Source organism: Gobius niger (assembly GCF_951799975.1).
Source record: "Gobius niger genome assembly, chromosome: 7".
Lineage (NCBI taxonomy): Eukaryota > Metazoa > Chordata > Actinopteri > Gobiiformes > Gobiidae > Gobius > Gobius niger.
In genome coordinates this window covers 5,234,162-5,257,905 of record NC_136858.1, presented here as the reverse complement: position 1 = coordinate 5,257,905, position 23,744 = coordinate 5,234,162, and the positions used below count along the sequence as shown (strand labels likewise).

The 23,744-nt window shown below is 43.1% G+C and overlaps 2 protein-coding genes across 2 annotated transcripts in view; both read right to left on the bottom strand.

Moving 5' to 3' along the window:
• Positions 1 to 1,259: 1,259 nt before the first annotated feature.
• Positions 1,260 to 8,267, bottom strand: smim28 (small integral membrane protein 28). Its single transcript, XM_079560045.1, has 2 exons — positions 8,136 to 8,267; positions 1,260 to 2,362 (listed from the first exon to the last, which is right to left on the bottom strand). Exons 1-2 carry the CDS (start codon positions 8,241 to 8,243, stop codon positions 1,775 to 1,777), a joined length of 696 nt encoding a protein of 231 aa, XP_079416171.1. The 5' UTR covers positions 8,244 to 8,267; the 3' UTR covers positions 1,260 to 1,774.
• Positions 8,268 to 14,728: 6,461 nt separating this feature from the next.
• arfgef3 (ARFGEF family member 3) overlaps positions 14,729 to 23,744 on the bottom strand; it is an 88,837-nt gene continuing 79,821 nt past the window's right edge. The window contains exons 38-42 of the mRNA XM_079560398.1: positions 22,372 to 22,543; positions 20,269 to 20,373; positions 18,425 to 18,810; positions 16,700 to 17,120; positions 14,729 to 15,378 (exon numbers count right to left, since the gene is read on the bottom strand). Of these exons, the coding sequence (XP_079416524.1) occupies positions 15,163 to 15,378; positions 16,700 to 17,120; positions 18,425 to 18,810; positions 20,269 to 20,373; positions 22,372 to 22,543 (1,300 nt within the window). The 3' untranslated portion in view covers positions 14,729 to 15,162. The remainder of the gene's footprint in view (positions 15,379 to 16,699; positions 17,121 to 18,424; positions 18,811 to 20,268; positions 20,374 to 22,371; positions 22,544 to 23,744) is intronic.

Sequence of the window (23,744 nt, the reverse complement as noted above, 5' to 3'; positions counted from 1 at the left end):
CGTTCATGTGCATTTTACAACTGAGGGAGACTTTTCCCCACATGAACGCAGCATCTTCCAGCACCCAGAAAATGACCTTAAAGGAACAGGCCACAGTTTTTCCATACGGAGATATGTTCTTACTTGAGCTTAGACGAGTTGGTGCGTACCTGTCTGGTCTTTGTGTGAGCCCTCAGTCACGCAAAACGATCAAAGATGTTGTTAGCATTTGGCTTCTCAGCATATTCCTATAACTCCAAACGGGGTGAAGTTGGAAGCTACCACGCGGCACTTCCACGGGCACAAAGACCAGACAGGCACGTATCAACTCGTCTAAGCTCAGGTGAGAACATACCTCAGTATGGATAAACTGTGGCCTGTTCCTTTAAGAAGGCGGAACTGTTGTTGAGCTCTGAACGTTTGTTAAGTGATGATGTCATCACTCTACTACCGGGTCCAACAGAACTTTAGCCCTACTATAAACATCTGAAATAGAGAAATATATTACTTTTTGTACACTTTTCTTTAGTAATGCTTTTCTGGTATTAATACGCCATTTTCCCCCGAAACCAATGAAGGCTTATTTATTCATCTTTTTTTTTTCATCATCATTATCATATACATATATCTTCATTCTGCCTGGAGAAATGGTGAGATATTTTATTCTAATTATGTGTAGAAACAGTTTTTTGGCTTTTACCTGTTGTTATTTCAGCAGGAGATCCAGACAAAGTTGTGTGCTGCGTTTGTCAATGGATCTCTCAACAGTTTGGACCTGGAAGTAGGTTATTATTATTACGGAAACAGACGGCAGGGGGGTGTGGTCATAGCCAAGGGGGAAGAAAACGTGTTGTGGAGATCACCATTTTTGACAATAAACATATTTATTACACACACAAAAAGTCAAGTCAAAATCGGGTCCATGTGTATGTTCTGACACAGCAGACAGTGTCCAGTAGAAGTGAAAAACCAGCATTCAAAGCTAGTGTTAGCATGTAGCACAAAGCTAATGTTGGCATCATGGTTAGCATTCTCCGTTATTGAAGTATTTATGGGCTGTAGAACCACTTTACTCCTCTCCATGTCTCTGTATCTTTATTTAGTAGAAAAATGTATTGATAATTCTGCATGTGTGGAGGAATGGGTGAAAAAGTAGCTTGTTTTCTTCTTCGTTTTCTCTCTGGCAGCTCCAGACATGACCATGTGTGGCTGTCTGTATCCATGTCCTTGTGAGCTGGCTCCTTTTAGTTTCTTGTTTAATGCTGGGAACCATTTTTGGATATTTACACAACATTGTACATCCTTTGTATAATGAAGAATTTACACCTGTTGACCTTCAGCGCACAGGATTACAGACACATGGATGAAGGTAGGTTTGGATGTTATTTATGAATATTATAAGTAAGAATGTCCCTTGTCCGATTCTACGACTGCGTAAGCCTTTCAATGGAGTTTGTTTCTCTCCCTTTGTCAGAGTGGGTCTCCACAGCGAGCGCCGGTTCCACATCAACCCAAAATATGGGTTATCCTCCAGCTATCCCACCGAGCTCCAGATCTGGAAACGGATCCTCTCTGCCCTGACAGGTCGCTCCAGCAGCTTTGGGACATGGGAGGTCCAGGTTATAGTAACATGGTTAAGCTTGGTAATACTCCATTCTGCCATTGGAATTTTGGAACTTAGCATAAAATACCATTGTATATATAACAGGTAGTAAATGGCATGTCCCCGCTCGGCTTTAATAAGCTGTTCACTGAAAAGCTTGCAATATACACTTTGACCACCAGGAGCACACCGTCACTCGTCCTGAATTTCCCTCTGTTCCTTGACCTCCGCGTTATGGTCACGAGTCTCTGGGCCTGGACTGAAGCTCATGAGTGGGCCAGGACTAGGGGGAGGGTCTCGACCAGGAGCGGGGGGTAGTTCCACTTCAGTACTCGCGAGCGGTTCCACACCAGGACTGTAGGGCGGGTCTAAGCCGGGACTGGGCGGGACATCCCCGTCCCTGGAGCTCATGCTGGCTGCCCGGGCGATACGGGTCAGGGTGTGCTCATAGGGGGGGGGCAGGTATACCATGAGGAACACCCCGTCGTTGACGTCCTGCTCGGAGCTGGAGGAGGGCAGCGGACTGCCCCCTCTGCGCTGACTGCGCCGCTGACTGGCGTTCCTGCGAATGGACGACAGCAGCTCGCAGTTACGCTCCGGGTCCTGAAGGTCCTCCAACGCGATGACGCCGGCCAATCCCAGCTTCCCATCCTCCATGCCTCGCCTCCTCCGCCACATCAAGAAGAGCAGGAGGCCGAGGAGCAGCAGGAGAGACAGGCAGCCCGCCGCGATGGAGGAGGCGGAGCGAGGGCTGAGGGTGTCACTGGAGCTCTGCTGGCCCTGCGGAGAGGAACCAGGAAACCATCATTTCACTCCTAACACTGCCCATGTAGCCACAGGTCCCAGACTGAAAATAGGAACTTGTTAAGTTTATATTGTTGATTGATGATGACTGATCTTTAATGAAACGTTTACACCTAGACTGCACCACACTAATTAGTAATACTAATGAGTTTTACGCACACAGCACAACACAGTATCTGAGCTGGCACTGACTAAGCTGCGTAGTGTCACAGAGTACTGAGCACTGTAGAGACAGTTATAGTAAAACTACTATGAATGAATCATAATTCTGTGTTTTTTAAACATTAACAAATGTTATCTATTCTTCAAATTCAAACCCACGAACTGTGATAAACAAAAGTGAATGAAGTGAAGAGAATGAGTGGTCAAAGCATGTGGAACTATTATGCAGCCATTTTCCCTCAATGACAACTGAACAACTCTGGGACCATCGAACATTTTGTTGCCAATAGCCAACAGGGTCATAAGAAGTGAGTTGACAGAAAAAGACACAAAATAACGGTCAAAGAGAAGACAAATCAAGCATAAAGCCATTATCTACCAGTGCTGTCATTTTCAGCAGCTGTAACCGACCTGAAGTGTCCAGAAGTACAAGGGGCTCAGTGCTGAGAGACATCACCAATTTGGAAAAAGTGTAAACACGACCACATTGATCAAGATACATAAACTGACACGCCTGGACTGGATCAGGAATGATCTAAAGACAGATCTTTCAAAGGTTTCATGGACGGATGAGATCAGAGTGACTCTGGATGAACCATTACCTCTACATGAAGAATCATTCTGGCAGGTTTGGTCATGCAGTTTGTCAAGTTAAAATGGTCCAGCGCCCTCCTTCATCTTACTGGCCCCAAAGTCACAGAAGAGCTTCACGGCAAATACTGATCTAACAATGAGCCCATTCATCAGTCCATTAAACCTTTGGAAACTCTGTCTTGAACTAAAACGTTAGACTGGGTCAGAAATTATTTCATGTGTCTTGATCAATAGTGGTTGCGTCACTTTTCTCATGTTGCCGATGTCTCTCAGCACTGTACTGTGTACCTTGTACTTCTGGACACTTCAGGTTGGTTACAGCTGCTCAAAATGACTTTATGCTTCATTTTAACACTTCTTATGAGCCTGTTGGCTATTGGCAACAAAACTTTGATGGGTCTGTAGTGCCCCTCCTTGCTCCCCTTCGCTGTGCAGCAGTTTCAATATAGAGAAAAACAAGGGTCCGGAAACTCAACTCCTGTTTTTGATGAGAGAACAACATTGTAATGTGGTGAAAAGCTCTAAAAAGTCGATTTTTCAGAACACCCCCATTTAAATTTCAAAGAATCTTGCTAAGTGAATTTAATAGCTTTTTCTTTTATATTAACATAATTCTGCTTGTATGGCAAACAGTAAACATATGCAATGAACACACAATGTCTTTTTGGTTAAACCCTGCTTCTTTCTTGAGTTTGGTGTGAGAGAAAGGCCCAACATCAACCAACGTTTAGCTTTTGAGATGCTAACAACAAATTTAATGGTACTTTAATCAGTGTTAAACTAACTAACTAACCAGGACATGACACCAACCAACTGGTAACAAAGGCCCTCCATGTTGAGAAAACAAGCTCCCCAGTTTACATTATCACCCCTTAACCCCCACCTTAACCCAGCACATTTTCTCCAGTTCAGCATTACCCAAATCTAAAAGATTCTTGACTGGAAAGTTTTAAAACTGATTTAAACTCACTTATAGTCATGATTTTGTTGCTTTTTTGTCACATTTTTTGTGGGGGTTTTGTTTATAGCCCAGGGGTGGCCAACCACCGAAATTTTCAACCTTGATCCTGTGAAGAGCCACAAAGGCACCGACCATTAGCGAGATCCCGGGGCGGTACTTTATTGTGATTAAATAGAATGTGACCGTTTTATTTAATCACAATAAACTATAACTTTATGCCTTTTTCTTTTTTTTTTAAATAATTGTGTTAGATTGAATGGTTTTACTCCTCAACAAGATTGAAATACATGTATATTAAATGACATTTTGTGTTTCCTGTTCTGACTGAGACAGAATTAGATTATTATTATTTTATTTTATTTTTTTTAATGCTGGGGTGTGTTTGTATGTGGGGCCCTGCCCACTGAGCCCCCTTCTCTGATTCGCCCCTGGCCTGTGCGCTCAGTGCCTGCAGCTTTGTCCTGACTGGACTGTGCAGAGAACGCACTCTAGGCTGCACAAAGTTCATAAACTTTAACCAGGAGCCTCTGGAGGATCTGAGAGTCTGTTTTAAGTTGCATCTGTTACAGTTATAGCACGTGTGAAAGAAAAGTCATGACTTTGCGTATTTCCGCGTTGCGATGTCGCGCTTCGCATCATACGCTTAATAAGAGCTCCGCTTTTTTCCATTTCCTAATTTTGATCTTTTTCTGTGAATATGTGGCCAAATTACATCAAATAAAGAGTAGCTGATCAGAAATCTGAAAAGCACAGAAGCTAATCCTAGTGCCACGATCTGCCTGCCTGTTGTTCAACCTACATCCCGCTGTGAGTGAGGCTGCACGGGCTCCTTTTACACACCGCCTCGAAAAGGAGGGAGATACAGACTCTCATTCATGTAGAGATGGAAACAGGGTCTGTAGGACGATGGTTGGATTTTTGGTCAAAGACTGTTACAGTTTATGGGAAATATTTACCAATTATTTTGCAAAGAGCCGCATTGTATTAAACATCTCCAATCATGCAAAGAGCCGCACTCTGATTGGCCAAGAGCCGCATGCGGCTCGAGAGCCGCGGGTTGGCCACCCCTGTTATAGCCTATAAGCCAGCGCAGTGGCTCATTTGAAAGCTAAGATCTGTGTGAGTAAAACAAAAGTTGAAAATGTATTTTAGCATTTATTATCAATCATTAACTTTAGCCCTTAGCTTCAATGCTAAAAGACCCACATATACAAACAATCTGGTGAAGGGTTTATATCCTACAGGAAGTTTTTAACATGGTGTAAATGTCAATCTGGAGGTGTTCAGCCACCTACTGTTGAGTATTAGCCAGACGCGGCTAACTCTCCAAAGGAATAAAACAAGGAAACCGTAGAAATCACAGGAACACTTTAGCTCTGAGGCTGTTCCTGCTAATGCGCACATTTTTGTACGCCATTGAATCGCGGACCACTTCAAGCTGAACGTTGTATTCACAACTTCAGAGGCCACTGGATGTGACTCCACAAAGAGCAGAAACCTGACTGAATTTGAGTTAGCATTTCGCTCAGAGGACACTTTTATTCGCTAATTTGCATTTGTACATTCATTAATGATTTCTAACCTGGCTCTGATCTAAATGTGGCCGACGGTTGACAGCAGCTGAAAACATCTAGATTGTTCAGAATTTGCGATGATTGATGGCTAATGCTAACAGCTATAGGGAAAATGCAAACAGACTCTGAAAAGCTGCCTGGACTAGCCTACTTGCTAGCTATCCGCAGATGCGTTTTTTCATATTCATATAAAGTAGAAGCGGCATTTCGATCCCGTCTTTGTTTTATTGTTGTTGTTTTTGTACAACAGGTCAAATGCTAACGTTAGCTCTGCTGTTAGCTATGTCTAAACTTTAAACTGTTGCTGCTGATTTATTTGTCTTTCTAATTATAAAAGTGCTTATCGGGCGAGTTATCCTTTAAAATCCACTGTTTATCTGCTCACGCTGCAACAAGTGCAAAACTGGCTCTGAAAAGACTGGTCCTTATCTTAAACATGCTGCTTAGCTTCACCTCTTTTATTATTGTCACTGAACAAAGTGAGAGCGGACATGTGTCTCGATTGCGTTACAGTGGCACTTAAAATGTGTGTATTTAATTATATTCTTACGTAGCAAGTACCTGCTGACCTAATGAATGTGTGCTTTTATTCTGACATGCGGGACCGGAACCGGAAGTGACTTCTTGGGCGCCGTTGTTATTGTTAGCTCGAGTGCACAGAGTCAATTGAATGTACACCTTCAACAGCTCCTTGTTTGCTTTATGTTGTAAATGCTATATTTCAGATGATGTTCCTAACGTTCTTCACAGGGACGATTTTAAAAGCCTGTTTCACAACCTTCAGCGTCACTTTTCAGGGTCACTGTCACAGATGTGCCGTACACCTCGCCTGTTAGTTCAAGAAATGGGGACAGATGCTTTATATTTAGGTGCACAGTGCTTGGTTTGTCCACAAATGTTAAAACAAACTAAACTGAACTAAACTGAACAGCTGTAAAACCTAAAGCACATTCATAATTGGCTAGACAAATGCTATATCTGCAGAGGGTCAGGCAGCGACGTCTCCATGGAGATGAGCCGGTGATGTCCAGTAGGGATGGGCGGATCGATACCAACGTATCGATGTATCGATACCAAACGGCTATTTTTTAAGTATCGATATTGGGCAAAAAGTATCGATGCTAATTTGCATATGTAAAAAGAAGGCGGGACAGCAATCATCAACACAAAAGGATGATTTATTTCTTTGTTCCGAGCCAAAACAGTTCACAACAGCAAAGGATTGAACTGAGGCAGGCATATCATTCTGGTTTAGGTTCTGTTTGTCATTTAAGTATTAATTTAAAATTGTGTTTATGTATTCAATTTCACATTAGTATTGTTTAATTAACCAGTTAAAGTAATATAATTTTAATTGACCAGTTAATTATATAAAATAACCAATTTTAGAGATGTATATTGATTGAAATACATTCACCCATATGAAATGACCAGTATCGGTATCGGTATCGACAAAAATGACCCCAAAAGTATCGGTATCGTATCGATTCCAAAAAATGTGGTATCGCCCATCCCTAATGTCCAGCGCTCTAAGCTTGACATTTACTGACTTATAAATCCTTCAGCGATCAGGCTTTTACATGTGACGAGTGTGGATTACCAGTCCCTTTGTGTCCAGCAGAGGGCGCTTGCGGACAACCACGATCGGAAAAAACGGCGGGTGAAGGCGAGCCCGCGGTAAAATAAGAAACGACAAAAAACGTGGAGTACATTTTCCATCTGTGCCTATGGATCTAAATGCTGATGTCTTTGCGAAGGTGGATTAAATGTCCACATCAGCACAAGTCGGAGTCGGCGGATTAGGAGCATGGCCGCCTCATTAGATCACCTCTTGGCTTTTACCCAAAGATGACCTCGCTTCTATTACAAATCCACATTGTACGTGAATTCTGTTTTTTCTCAACAGGTTTTCCGTGGGGCATTAAAAAACCCCCAACTAAATTACTTTGAAAATAGTTACATCACACAACTGTATCACGGCAAATGTCCGTCAAACATGCAAAAGACGGTCCTGAACACATTAAACGTCCATCCAGAACTAACCGTACACATCTTTTGGCTCAAAAGCTGCTGTGTACAATTTGCTTTTGAATATTGGAATTTCCCTCCAATTCCTCTTAATTGAAGTATGCACAAGTTTTTTGCATTTGTGCCATTATCTAATTCCTGCCTGATTTATTGAACTTTTGAAATTTGAATTTTGACAGATTTTCAATTTATCAAAAACACAAGATTCAAAATCCCCTCTGAAAAATCTTCATAACTAATATGTCATAAAAAAACACAATTTTTAACCTGGTTCTGGTCATTATTTACATTTAGTTAAAAATATTGGCAATTTAAGCCATTTTAATGAAATCAACGCGTCTAAATGTAACGTTTCCCCTTATTCACCCACAGTGTCTTCATTCATTCGTCCCTTGCTTCTTTATGTTTTCCCAAAAGGACTTACACTCACCGCCAGCTGCCTGTCGGTGGAGGGCAGCGCCGACGGCCCGGGCCAGTCCAGAGAGTCGCGCATGGCCGGCCCAAACTTGGTCCAGCTGCTGTCCAGGAGGGTCCGCATGGTGCAGACGAGGAGGACGTCCAGGCGAGTAGCGATGTGGCCGCGGGGAGGGAAAGGCGGCACAGATAAACCAGAGGGAGTATGGAGAGAGAGAGAGAGAGAGAGAAATGAGGCCAGCAGACAGAGGGTCCTGCGTGCGGACGTCACGGGGCGGGAGACGGATCAGGATCAGGGTGCCAAAAGCCTGACACAAAAAAAAGGACAGCTTAATGGTGACGAGTGCAGTTATGTCTCGGGCTGGTCACGTTAAACGAGTCTGGCATCGTGAAAAAAAAGTTGAGTTCCTATTGGTCGGCCTGTCACGATAACAAATTTGAAGTTCGATATATTGAGGGAGGAAAGTATCGCGATAAACGATATTATTGATTCTAACGATACTTGATACTGTCAACTCTCAGGCAAAAAACTGACAGTAAACCTTTGCTCTATAGGTGCATCATCATATCCTAACATACCACACAAGCTGCAATAAACATGAAATATAATGGAACTCAATTTGCTTCTACGATAAATATCGAGCCCAATTTTTATTTTTTTTATTTTTTTTTATTTAACGATACGTCGATATAGTAATTATCGTGACAGGCCAACCTAATGGTATTGAAAAAAATGAAAGAAAAAAAACACTTCTATTTTTTGATGCTGTGGTGCAGGGACAGCATTACAGGAAGCGACTTGGTTGATTCAGCTCGAATAAATGATTTTCCTCCTCAATTTTTATTATATTTTATATTTTATTAAAATTTTGCCCAATGTTTGCCCCCATTTTCTGATTTTTCTTTAAACACAATTTATTCTTATTCTTGCCCAATTTTCTTCTTGTTTTCCCAATTTTCCCTTTAATGTTGGCCCATTTATTATTAGTAATATTTTCCCTATTTCCCCCCAATTTCTCAAACGTTCCCCCATATTTTTCTCAGACAGGAGCCGACTATTCCCAATGGCCCGTAGCAGCGTGCAACAGTGCGGGACAACATTTATGCCATTACCAATGCTACGCTAATAGGACCTGATGGTGTTCCTCAAGGCTCCATCTTCAGACTCTTTAAGTTTACAATTAAAGCCGTCGTCTAAACTTACCGAGCCTTATTTTTGTTATCATTTTATTAGAGTAACATCAAGTAGGGGCCTTTATTGTGTCCAGTAGACACACTACCTCATTTATAGGACCTGCATCCTTTTACTACTTTTAATTCAAAGACACATAATGAAGTGTGCACAAAGCAAACGGCCGACAGTTGCATAAGAGCCACGTTTATTTCACACAGTGGACACTTCACCGGTTTGGCAGACAAGCGGAGATACAGAAGAGGCAGCGCAAAATACAAACGGCACACTTATGGGTTGCTGTACGTCGATATCAAAAGCTGAAATTGTACATAAGAAATCACAGTTGTAACAACATGCCCGGCCTTCAGGGGGCGCTCACGGTCAGTACAGTCGGCAATCTGAAAACATCGCCCAAATCCATTTCTACAACATTTGACAGTTTGAGAGCAAAGGTTCCTTTTCCCATACGCCAGTCGCGCTACATTCACGTCCCAAAGAGCAAACACAGAAGAACCCTCCCACCCTTTCGGTTTGTGCAAAAGAAACATGAAGTTAATTGTATGTTCTTGAGAAGAATTAACAAATCAAATCAACATTCACTTTGGCGATTTGCGATGTATGTGAATAATTAGGGTTCAATTTCAGGAGAACAAAGGTGAATAGGAGAGGTTAAAGGCGACACTGCAGGGGATTTGTGGAAAAAATTAAAGCAAATATTTTTTTCTGAAACAGCTGAAAATAAGTGTCCAGTAGTTTCAACTTCTGATCCTCCTAGGGGTGGCCAAATAAGCCCCTCCCACGCCATTCTCTTGCTCCCCTTTGCTGTGCAGCTGTGTAAGTTAAGAGTATAAAGTCAAATATGGCTGTAGTGAGGCTTGTTTTTTACTTTACGTGATAAGAGGACTAAGGCCTGTACACATGTAGAGGGGTATTTAAAGAAAAAAAGAAACACCCCCACACCTAACCACATACAGTAAATGTGTGGTCAAGTGTTCAAGTGTCTGCACCGCACATTTGTTTTTTTTTGTAGCTGTATGAACTGGGGTCCAAAGTGCACCATTATACAGTCAGGTCCGTAGATATTGGGACATCGACTCAATATTCATCTTTTTGGCTCTATAAACCACCACAAAATATTTGAAATTTAACAACCAAGATGTGCTTAAACTGCAAACTTTCAGCTTTAAACGGAGGGTATTTACATCCAAATCAGATGAACAGCGTAGTGATTACAATCGCTTGTATGTGTGCGTCCCACTTTTTAGAGGACCAAAAGTAATGGGACAAAGTAAATAAATCCAACCTTTTCCTGTTTAATATTTGGTTGGAAATCCTTTGCAGTCAGAAGGCACAGACGTCACAGACTCTGGGTTTCATCCCTGGTGACGTTCTGTCAGGCGTTTGTGTTCAGTTCCTGCTTGATCTTGGAACATTTTCCCTTCAGTTTTGTCTTCAGCAAGTGAAATGCTGCTCAGATTCATGTCAGGTGATTGACTCGGCCACTGAATAACATTTCACTTCTTTGCCTTAAAAAGCTCTTTGGTGGCTTTGGCAGTAGCTCCGGGTCATTGTCCATCTGCACCGTGAAGCAGCGTCCAACAGGAACAGCTGAGCAGACACTTGTCCCATTACTTATGGTCCCTTGAAAAGTGGTAGGTTCATATACAAATACTCTCACATTAAAGCTGAAAGCCTGCAGTTTAAGTACTTCTTGGTTGTGTCATTTGTTTGTTTATTTCTTTGTCTATTTGGTCGGGACAGTGCATGTTAATGAACATACACGGGTCTCATGCATGTAAACAAGCCACACCGGCTAATTTCCATCCGTCGTCCCGAATGCACACTCACAAACACACTCTCATACATCCGGGCCTATTGTACATTGTATTGAAATCCATTGTGGTGGGGTTTGTAGAGCCAAAAAGAGTTCACGTCCCAATACTTATGGACCTGACCATATGTAATCATTTTGAGACAACCTACTTTGAAAAAAAACTAAATGCAACAGCCGTTTTTCTTAATCTTCTGTGAGATAAAGCAAAACTGCCGTTGGCTTCTTCGAGGACCTCAGGAGGAACTTTTTGGGAGCAGTCGTGGCAGTGCTCAGAACAGCCACACGGGAGGGATTACTGAAAGATAAGCCAGGGCTCGAAACACAACTGCAGGTCTGCAACTTTGTAACAAGCTAAAAAAAAAAAATCAATTTTGCATTAAAAAAAGCCTATAAAGAACTTGAAATGACCATGTTCTCCCTGCCTTGATAGCAACAAGGCGTGGTGATGACCTCTCCGATTTCTACAGTTTGGAGTACAGTCGCACACGCCCAACACCATCGCTCTCAGCAGGTGGGCCGCTCTCTCTGTTGCTGGTATTGGACCACTGCATGGCACTTTGAGAAGCTCTGAATGCCTTTTGACAAACACATGTGTCCTATTCCACATGTCCCCTTTCGGAAAACTGTGTCATTAGTCTGGTCAGTGTTTGGACAAAATCCGCTTTGACCAATCAGACGACTAGACGCCAGATTCGCCCTACAAAACCACAACAAAACCTTACCCCAGAAAACTCTTAAGTCACACCCCGGGCCCGGCCGCCCACTCACAGCCCTCTGTCACTGAAGTCTAGTGGGTCAGCGCGGCGTATGTCGGGTAATCCGCAGAGCACATGTCGGCCGGACACTTCAACTGTGTCAGCAATATGTCCGCGATAAACCGATGGAGATTTAGTTTCATTCTCCACCATTGACTAGTCATCTTTACCAAGTGTTTTTGCCTTCCTGAAAAACTTTAAAAATGGTTAAAAAAAAAAAGGTGTAGAACGGTAGAAATGTAGCTTACAGTTCCAGTTAGATGGACACTGAGCTTACACTGAGCACCTTCGTAATAAGTTGCCTCTTCCCAAAAATCGGGTTCTGAAATGCATGAGCCTTGTCCACATGTAGCAGTGTATCTCACAGAACAAAGATATTTTCCTATGATTTGGCCTGTCATCCATCCTATTTGGCGAACTCCGGTTATGCGTTGGAGTGTGGACATAAATAACCAGAGTTTTAGTCGGCCTAACGTCACTGCCTCTGACTAAATCTGCTCTGATGTCACACATGCAACACGAGTTTCTATCAGAAACTGCAGGATGCCTCAAAACTGTGCTGGCTGTTCGGGTGCTTTTTGGTGGAATGATTGTACAAGCTCGAGTTCTGCCACGTCCAAGGCATCTTCCTGTTTTGGGTCAGACTGGGACACACTGTAGCTGCTGGAGAAGTGATTGAGATGAAGTCGTCCTTGCTCCTGTTGTTGTCGGAGTTATCACAAGCTTTCCATCCCTACTATTGCTCTGGCTAACTTTCTTATAGGGCTGGGCCATATCGTATCACATATCGTTATCGTGATAGAATTTTTTGATATCGTTGTCATTTTTTATTTTGTTTCGCTTAGCAACATAAACACTGACTGTACAACACGGGTGCAGGTGCTTAAAAAGTAAAATGAAATGAATGATGTAAACTGCTTGAGTAGATAATATTAGGAAAGGAAGGAAATTAATATCCCGTTAAAACAAAATGAATAAAATATCACTGAATTGATCTTCCTAATATGCGTAAGGCTGGGATTTTGAAGTATTTTGTCCTGTCCTGTGATTGGTCAGTTTGGTCAAGAAAGTTGCTCACACGCTGTACTGTTTATCTTAAAGGAATATTTCAGGAGTTTTGACATAGGGCCTCATTTCCGAGTTATCCAGAGTGTTGCTGATTTCTGGAGATATTTTTTTTGTAATTCAAGCAGTTCTTATATTTATAAGTGTTTTGTGGCGCTAGGCTTGTGCAAGGCTAGCGCATTTCTACGATATCAGCTAGCCTGCATTAAAAACAGTCTGACCCGCTCCACAGTGCACTTAAAACGCCAGACTAACCATATAAATGTCTGTGTCGATAGAATAATTTTTGGAATATAACTGACCTTGCATCACATGAATGATCGCATTTTGAGGGACTATTTTCTAGCAGATCACTCCGCCGCTGCGTAGCGCATACAAACACGAAGCTGATGCTGCTCAAATATAAGGTATTTTAAATCGACACAGACATTTATGTGGTTAGTCTGGTGTTATAAGTGATTTGCCTCAGGTGCTCTGTGGAGCTGTTTTTAATTCAGGCAAGCTGACATCGTAGAAATGCGCTAGCCTTGCACTAGCCTAGCGCCACGAAACTCTACAAACACAAGAACTGCATGAATTACAAAAAAAATATGTCCAGAAATCAGCAACACTCTGGATAACTAGGAAATGAGGCCCTATGTCAAAAATCCTGAAATATCCCTTTAAGAGGGAGGACTATGAAAATGTAGCTTGTCTCACTATTGTGATATATAACAGTTCACTTGGGACCCCTGTTCATGCAGCTGCCAAAAACTGAAAGTGCAGTGCAAACACTTGTGAAGAGATTTGAACAATCATATGTGTGCTTTTAAATAAGCCTTAAATTACGATACCTCATCGTCACTGCACGTTTGAATCTTTGCGTTGAGCCGAGGTTAATAGCAACATCCTCACAGCAGGTTTTTTTTAACTTAAATATGAGGCGGAGAACAAGTGAATCGCCCAGTATCCCATGTGTCCGTCACCTGTCCCTCTGTGCCCACACCAGAGAGAGCGCCAGGGGACAGAGGGGAGCTGATCATGTTTTATCTGCAAAGTATGAAATCATTTCAAGGCATCTGACACTGGTCTGGTTTATATAACAACTTACAATAAATACATGTACGTACACAACAGGCAAACATGTGTCGAAGTTAAAGGCATCGTTAAATAGGTCAATATAAAGGACACAAATGGGTTTAGATAATACATCACTATGTCCTCGGTAATGTAGTGCGAGTAAATGATATTGAGTAAAGCCCGTTCTGATGGAGAGACATCTTTGGCATTGTAAGGTAAGAGTGATGACGTGAAGGCGCAAATACAGCAGGGATTGTCATATTATACGCACACTCCGTTGGTATTAAGATGGCATTGCACTACGGGATACAGAGCGTGAAGCAGGTTTGTGTCAGCTCTCCGACGTGTCTGGTTCTGACCCCAACATCCCAGTCCAGATGTTTTCTTCTGGAATACGCTGTGAACTAGTAGCACTTTATATGACAACTTCAGTGACTGTTCTTACAAACGGGAACTCTGTGAATTTTAGTTTTTCTGTAAACTCCCAAAGCCCGTCGTCATTTCGTACTCGTATAGGAACTGTCCGCCTGTTCGCTCAGCTCCTCCGCAGCAGGTCCACCGGGAGCTCCGAGTGAGAGCCCGCGCAAAGTAATGAGTTTGTGAAATAAAACTGTTCAATAAAATAACATTTTAAGGACAGGCGAGCTGTAAACTCCAGTCACAGAGGAGATCGCTTTGAAATTTGACTACTTCTCTTTCGCTATCACAAGTTCTTTTTCTGTGAATGGAGCAATAGAAGCTTAATGTGATTGGTTTTGTGGCCTGAATTGATAACAACCCCCTTCAAAGCGGGGCGAACACGGAGAATATGAAATCTAGGGGTAACAGTGGCAGCAGGTTTGCATTCGCACAGGCAGCATGGCGCAGACATTATCAAGCTCATTTTTGTTTGAGTCTTTTTCTCACAACAAACCATTTTGCAGATTTAGCTAATATTGTCTTGTCTGTAAGTGCAGTGCAGCCTGACAGAATTAGTTTTGTTTTCTGTGAGGAGCCATATAAGGTGCTACTAGTTTTGTTGAACCTTTTTTAACTGAATCAGAAAACATAACATAAGTAGACCCATTCAATCGAACAATCGACTCACAAATCAATCACTCTACAATCCCCCTTGTGCATGGGCAAATGTCCCCCGTCCAGAGTCCACGGTTCCTCTTTACTTGATGCTCTCCGGCAAGCGCTCGGCCGTGATTTGGTAGAGGCGGCCCACGCGCTCCAGCCACTCCCGCAGCGCCTGCCGCACCCGCGGGTCGGTCACGTGGCAGGTCAACTGACTCAGGCAGGGGTAGAGCAGCGGCTGCAGGGCCAGGAAGGACGGCGTGGACAGGAGGAGCACCTGGTCCAGCAGGGCCAGCACCATGTTGGTCCAGGCCTGGGAGAGAGGAGGGAAGGCGGGCCACGTTAGAAAACCTGGCAGGAAACGTTCCAGGTCATATGTTGCCATTTTCAGCCAGGCTTCCAGCGCCCTCTTAAAGCGCCGTTTTAAAGGAATAAGCCACTGTTTTTACATACTGAGATATGTTCTTACCTGAGCTTAGACGAGTTGAACTGTCTGATGTTTGTGCGTGCCGGGCGCTCAGTCTCGTACAAAGGCCAAAAAGGCCAAAGATGTTGTTCGCATTTAGCCTAGGAGCACTTCGACATAACGGCGTGGAAGTTGAAGTGCTTCTAAGGTGTTAATACGCCTCACAATACAGTACCCCTTTTTATCTACTAAGAAAATCGACACATTTCATTTTGTTCCTAGACTTGGATTGTGTAAACCCTCATTTAACCGTATTTAAATAGGGGAAACGTGGAAGAGTTCGTCGCTTCTAGCTTCACCCCTGTTTGGCCCCATAGAGGAGAGGAGGAGAAACTAAATGCTAGCAACATGTTGGTGTTTTGGTGTGACTGAGCACACCAGACAGGTATGCATCAACTCATCTAAGCTCAGGTAAGAACATATCTCAGTATGAAAAAACAGTGGCCTGTTCCTTTAATAACACGAATTTCAACTTCACTAACCCTAAGTCCGCTGCACCTCATTTTGAAGCACAAGAACGCTACCCCTGCAAGTGTATTTTTGATTGCACGCCTAAATGCAGCAGCAAGCAATAGTATGCTAATGCTAGCGGCAGCATGCTAATGCCAGCGTCAGCATGCTATTGCCAGCAGCAGCATGCTAATGGGAGCGGCAGCATGCTAATGCTAGCGGCAGCATGCTAATGCCAGCAGCAGCATGCTAATGGGAGAGGCAGCATGCTAATGGGGGTGGCACCATGCTAATGCCATTGGCACCATGCTAATGCCATTGGCAGCATGCTAATGCCAGCAGCAGCATGCTAATGGGAGCGGCAGCATGCTAATGGGAGTGGCAGCATGCTAGTGCCAGCGGCAGCTAATCAAGGCTGAGATCAGACTTCATTGTTCTCACCCTGAAGACAAGAGGACCATTAACTTTTTCCCTTTTAAGAAAGTCTCTTGGTATTTGTTAATATCTGATATTGGCAGACACTCAAACCTCCAGTATCGGTATCGGAAGCAAAAAAGCTGGATCATTTATTTCTTTTAAACATTAAACAATATTTCCATTATTCCGTGTACAGCATGAGCGAAAGGGTTTAGGCTGAAGTTAATACTCTCAATAGAGTACCTCAAACGACAAATGGCCCTGGAGATGCCCCAGCTCCCCCGTTAGTGAAGGACTGTACCTGTATCTGCGCCTCGGCGTCCCTCAGAGAGATACTGTGTGAGCTGACCGTCGACCCGGACCGAGGCCTCTTGTCCTGCCTCAGCACCTCGGGCCCCGCGCTCACCGAGTGCCTCAGTGGCGGCCCCTGCTGCTGGCCCATGAGGTTCTGTGGCCTCTGCGGGGGCCTCTGGGGCTCTGCGCGGCCCTGCTCCTTCATGAAGAGGTTGAGGTGGCTCTGTGGCGTTTGCTGCTGCTGCTGCTGCTGCCTCCTCCTCTTGTACTCCAGCATGAGTTTGCTGAGGGTGCGGTCCGTGGCGATGGTGTACAGCTTGTTCCCCGCGCTCTCCCACCACTCCTTCCTCCTCCCGGGCCCCGCGCTCAGCCCAGCGTCACGGGTCTCACAGCCACTGCGGAAGTGGTGGGGCAGGCTGCCGGTGCAACTGCAAAGACACACGGGGTTATTGCGAGGCACATCCTATAAATTAGACCCACAACAGTGCAATCTTACTGTGTTGGAGTCACACAGGCTGGAGTAACTAGATCGAGTGGGAAGAGACTGTAAATGTACTGACGCGGCAGGATTAAAGGGATATTTCAGGATTTTTGACAAAGGGCCTCATTTCTTAGTTATCCAGAGTGTTGCTAGTACCTGGAGATGTTTTTTTTGTAATTCATGCAGTTCTTATGTTTGAAGAGCTTCGTGGCGCTAGGTTAATGCAAGGCTAGCGCATTTCTATGTATCAGCTAGCCTGCATTAAAAACAGTCTGACCCGCTCCACAGTGCACCTGAGGCAAATCACTTATAACACCAGACTAACCATATAAATGTCTGTGTCGATAGAATAACTTTTGGAATCAAACTGACCTTGCATCACATGAATGATCGCATTTTAAGGGACTATTTTCTAGCAGATGACTCCGCTGCTGCGTAGCTTATACAACCACGAAGCTGATGCTGCTCAAATATAAGGTATTTCAAATGCAAAATGGTTCAAATTATTCTATCGACACAGACAATTATATGGTTAGTCTGGTGTTAGCCTAACGCCACGAAACTCTTCAAACAAGAACTGCATGAATTACCAAAAAAATATCTCCAGGTACCAGCAACACTCTGGATAACTAGGAAATGAGGCCCTATGTCAAAAATCCTGAAATATCCCTTTAAAGGAACATCAGAGCCGCTCCAACCTCGGAACACTCATGTGATGGGGTCTAGGCAAGGAAGCTGGCCCACGGCTACAATCCAAAATCAAAAAAATGGACAATGCTAACCAGGAAGCTCCGTTAGCTTCATGCTACATATTCTTCTACTGGACAATTTGCCATGAAAAAACATCCATATGGACCTGATTTTAGCTTGACTTTATATGTGTGTGATAAATATAAAAAAGAGGGAAAAATTGTGATTTTGAAGACTAAAATGCTTCATTTCGTTGCTGGTGGTGATGACTTCCTGTCCTATTTTGTTCCTACTGAGGTCATCGCAAATTAATCAATATTTAAAGATTAGGCCGTGGACCGCAAGCTACTGATACTTAATCACTGACATGTTAAAAACGTTGTGGGGGATACCAATGCTTCACCAGAAATAACCAAATAACCAAATAACCACAATTGCTTTCCAGGCGAACTAGTTTGGATCAGGTCACTGTCGAAACAGCAGTATCCTGTAACATATTGTCAAAAGGTTCAAATGGGCGTCTCTAAAAGTATATTTGTGTCCAGTATTCAACATGCTGACCTGAAGCCAGGGCTGGGCGTGGGCGTGTCCCCCGGTGACGCCGTGCTGGTGTCCGCAGTGTGACAGCGGTACCCGTAGTCATCCGAGGGCGTGCCGCGGGCCGAGAACCCACCGGCAGAGGTGGGGGTGGAGGTCTCGGATTGGAACAGCGGCAGGAAGAAGAGCTGATCGCCCCCCAGCCCGGCTCGCAGGTGCGGGCTGTCCTCCAGGGCGCTCTCCAGGTCGCGGTGCTGCTGGGTGTAGCTGGCGCACAGGTCCAGGCACAGCTTATACAGCCTCTTCACCAGCCACGCCCAGTCCGCCCCGCCCAGAGGCTGCACGCTCAGGGAGGGAACCGGGGCGCGCCAGGGGGGCAGCCGCTTGTCCCGCCCGCGAGGGGGGCTCACCTTTTTATGCAAAAAGAAATCAATAAATACTCATTTATATTTGGCCGTCTTTGACCTTTTTGTGACCCAATGGCTGGATGGGTGGCTACCATGGCGACTTGAATTTCCCAGTCTTTACATCGTCTCTACATCGCTACAGGATCAATGGAATCCTGGTGACAAGGTTGTCTCCATTGTAACCATGGAGACAACCTATCAGCAGGTTTACAGATGTAAAAATGACGTGGATTTTCAGAGAACACCTTTATGGAGCTCAATAGTCCCCGTGTCCACAATCTGCCTCTGTGTGCGAGTTAGTTTTATCTGACGTCTGCCTCTGAGCAAAGCACCATGAGTCTGAATCAGGAGGAAGAGAGAGGATGAGAACACGCCAGGCCGGTTCACTTAGGAATGACTAAAACACTCATGTCCTTCTGACGACTCCTTAAAGTACCTCTAAGCTGCTTCTGGCTGATATGGTGATGTTTAACAACAGTTTGACAAATATGTAAATATAGTTGTGCTCAAAAGTTGACATACCCTGGCAGAATTTTTGATTTCCTGAAGACTATGAAAGATTACACACCACTTTTTTTTTCACTCATAGTTAGTTAGTGGTTGTGTGAAGCGATTTATGGTCAGACAACTGCGTTTACTCTTTTTAAATCATAATGAAAAAAGAAAGTACCAAAATGACCCTGACCAAAAGTTTACATACCCCAGTTCTTAATACTGTTATTGCTTACGTAAGAGTAAATTAGCTGAGACTGGCTTGTAGAACAGCTTGTGCAAAGTAGCGAAAGCAGACAAAAAAGCAAAATAAAGTCCGAGGCACTCGAGTCATATAGCAAAAATAAAAGTCCTCTATTAAGTATGGACCAGCCTACGCGTTTCGACCGCACAGGGCTTCGTCAGGGCATGAGTCCAGCTTGGAGTCTTTTGTGATAGTTGTGGATGAGGTTCTTTATTTTTTCTGATGGTAAAGCTGCCCATTCTTCTTGGCAAAAAGCTTCCAGTTTCTGTACATTTCTGGGCTGTCTTGCATGAACTGCATGTTTAAGCTCTTCCCGCAGTGGTTCAATGATATTGAGGTCAGGAGACTGAGATGGACACTAACGGGACCTTCACTTTATTCTGAGAATTCAGAGAAAATAAAGAACCTCATCCACAACTACCACAAAAGACTCCAAGCTGTCATTGATATTAAAGGGGCAATACACGGCATTAGGAACTGGAGTGTGTAAACTTTTGATCAGGGTCACTTTCTTTTTTCATTATGATTTAAAAATAGGAACTCCATTTTTTCACCATAAATGGCTTCACACAACCAATAACTATGAGTGAAAAGTAAAAAAAAAAAAAAAAGAACAACTGTCAATGCTCTATTGGATGAAAAATAAAATCTGTCTTTCCTGTTGTAAAAGTGCTTTTGCACCACTGCTGCTCAAATGAATGTGAAAGTGAAATCTGTTGTGTCACCTGTGCCGTCTCCTCGAAGATGTCCTCGTCTTCTGAGGAGGCCGAGTTCTGGTGGGACGAGTCCGAGCTGCCCTCCTCCTCCTCCTCAAACAGGATCTTCTTCACCTGTTAACGCCCCGAGGGAAACAACAGTCCACTTTACTTTAGAACGAAATCAAATGTGTGTCGCTCTTTAAAGTGTCATTTGCAAACATCAGGCATTCAGGAAACCTCTCACCATCTTCAGAATTCGGCAATTCGGTCTCTTACAGTAACTGTCACCTGGAAAGAAGAAAATCCCTAATCTTAACATGTTTAATTATAAATTGATTCAATGTTTCTCCAAAGATTTATTTAGGAAATTGTAAGCCTTAGCCTTAACCAGAAAAACACACCATTTAAATGCATTATTTATGCAATTATGACTTAGTTTGATGGATAACATCTGTTATGTGTAATAATCATAGTTTGATTTCAGTGAAGCGTAGATCAGAAAAGTTGGCAATAGAAGTTATATTATTTAGGTTAAAGCTACTCTAAGTCAGTGTTTTTCAACCACTGTGCCGTGGCACACTAGTGTGACGTGAGATATTGTCTGGTGTGCCTTGGGAAATTATGCAATTTCACCTAGTTGTTCAAAAAAACCAAAAAAACATTATTATCCGCAAATAATGTACAGTTTTGAATGTCTGTGCCCTCCAGTGATCGGCAGAGTAACCATGTAATACTCTTCCATATCAGTAAGTGGTCGCAGGTAGCTCATTCGTGATCAATGGCATTGTGGCTAGCGAGACTATATGGTGTTCCTACTGAATATACAGTAGGAGTTACATTTTTTTACATTTTCTGCTGGTGGTGTGCCTCGTGATTTTTTCAATGAAAAATATGTGCCTTGGCTCAAAAAAGGTTGAAAAACACTGCTCTAAGTGATCCCGCTTTGCCGGTCCAGCATTGTTGCATTCCCACAGTGCATCTTTACTTTTTCCTCATTAAGATCACAAAGCAAAGCAGCACCGGAGGAGAGGCTGAGGCATTCAAGGGTTGCGGGAAAAAAAAGGTCTGCACCTTTCTGCACCTTAACTTAGTTCTAAATGGAACTATTATGTTCTAAATGTCAAAAACAGAGAGACTTTCATTAAAGTCGCAGTTTAGCAAATAAATGTAAGTCTCAAAATGTTTCAGATCAGAGCAGTGTGTGGTCTATAGTGTGAAGGGGAGTGAGGGGCGTGGGTGACGTGTGGAAGCCAGGTGGTGGGAGTGTGATGGTGGTGGTGCAGCAGGATTCACTACACCACCTACTAACAAAAAAAATCAAAAAGACATCACTTAGGGCCTCTTTAATGACTCATTAATTTCCCAATGACATAAAATGGTTGGCACGGCAACAGTTTAAAATTGTTTACCTTAATGTAATTTCCTGACATTGTCCAATAAGGAAGTGAGAAAATAAACATCACAAAAAATGGCAAACTAACAAAACTGGGTAGAATGTTTAGTATAATTTTGTTAACTTTAACAAAAATGTGTCTAATGTGTCAGACGCACTTTAAATGATCTCCAGTTAAGGCATTGTATCGTCTGCACAAACGCCCTGTGTATTTTTCTCCCGTCTTCAGCCAGTCTTGTCTCCCACAAAGGAAATGACCAGATTTGGATTACTCTACTACTACTACTACTACTTATTGTTTCATACTCATTTAGTGGTGGAGCTAGGTATTGTTTTGGTTTTATGGAAACATTTTGTTATTTAAATGTGCTATATAAAGTGGATTGGATCTCGGTCGCAGCTACACGTGGATACGCGAGGGGAACCGGCTGTTGTGCCGCAATGTTGTCGTTACTTCCTGGAAATCTAAGGCTCGCTAGCGACAAAACGTCATCAAATAAGCATTGTACAGGAGAGTTTGATCTTTTGTGTGACATATAAACGAAGATCTTATGGAGAAAACTAGCAAAAAATCTCAACATTGACCACTGCACGAAAAGTCGATGTTTTCACCTGCAGTGTCTCACAGATGACTCTGAGTGTTTCCACCTCCCTAAGTGCTGTCTATCGATCAAAAAACAAAGAAGACAAAGGTATCCATGGCGCCTCACACATTTGTCCGTCTGCTGTGTGGTTACCTGCTGTGTGGTGATGCAGTCGGCCTGGCTCAGGACGGCGCCCAGCAGAGCCTGCAGGTACAGGTTGAAGCTCATGGCGGCCTGGCGGTACAGGTTGGCTGCTCCGCACACTCCGGACACCTTCATGAGGAGGTACTTCAGCCCAGGCCGTGTGTCAAAGTCCCGGGCCGTTCTGGGGAAACAGTTTTTTTCTTCAATGTACTCTAGGTGCCACCCTGTAGTGACTCTAAGGCCCCGGACCCCGCTTTGGGAACCGCGGATCTAATTCAATAAGCACGCGCAAATAGCAATCGTTAACCACCGATCGCTTTCTAAAAATATGAGCAGTGAGCAGGTCTGAACTAGGACTAAACTAGGATTAAACCTGGACTAAACCAGGACTAAGCAGGGCTCAGTGTGTGGTACTGAGCAAAGGGGACTGACAGCACTGAATTCCCAAACTGATTCGATTCACTTAACAAGGCCCAACTTAATTGATTTTCGATTCAGTAAAGGATATCAATCAACATTTGTTATACTTCTTTCTTATGAATATAACTTTACTGTGATTTTAATAAACAGAATAAAGCTTTAAGTACAAAATACAAGACAAAGCATGTGACAGTAAAAAGATGGCAATGGAAAAGATTGGAGGACAAAAAACACAGAACCAATTTGACTTGAACATTCTCAGAAGAACTAATGCACATAGTAGAAACTAGTATGATTTTTTACATTATGGAACCCAATGCAGTTACATTAATCATACCTGACCAAGACACAAATGCAAGAAGTCACATGGCATTATTATTATGGGGAAAAAAACGAATTAAAAGAATTGATTTATGGGTTTTTTAATCGATATTGGGCTATTCGAAGGAAAATGTATTCAAACTGATTAATTAAAACCAGCCCTAATTGGCAACACTGTGTAAATAATCTATACAGGCACAGTGCCATTTAGAAACCAAAATGCATTTTTAGTTAACAAGTAAAATAAAATAACAAATAAAAAGTTATTATTATATTCTTTTTTTTTTTTCAATATAGAAATTATTATTTGATTTAGTAAAAGCAAAAAATGTAGTAAAAAATGGTCCCCATATAACTGTGATTTGACTCCTGTCCAAAAGATAAGTTTTATTCCCCTCTACTTTTGAAGTTTGTACAAGACGACTATCTTTGTGATCTAAATGTAGATGTTTGCCAGGATAATTTGCCTATTTCTGAATGTTTTGTTATGGACAAGTCGAAACTACAATATAGAAATAGTTATTTTGGTCAATATTGCCAAGCCCTGCTCAGACCACAGCTGTTTGGAGAGATGACGACCTCGGCCACAGCGACACAGAACCCTAGAGTCATAACAACAGCCACATATTGACATTTGGAAA

Bases quoted from the DNA above. Each gene is read 5' to 3' on its own strand.
- smim28 (XM_079560045.1), bottom strand. From the start codon at position 8,243: ATGCGGACCCTCCTGGACAGCAGCTGGACCAAGTTTGGGCCGGCCATG. The intron at 2,363-8,135 runs GTGAGTGTAAGT...TCCTCTCCGCAG, and splicing joins CCACCGACAGGCAGCTGGCG to GGCCAGCAGAGCTCCAGTGA.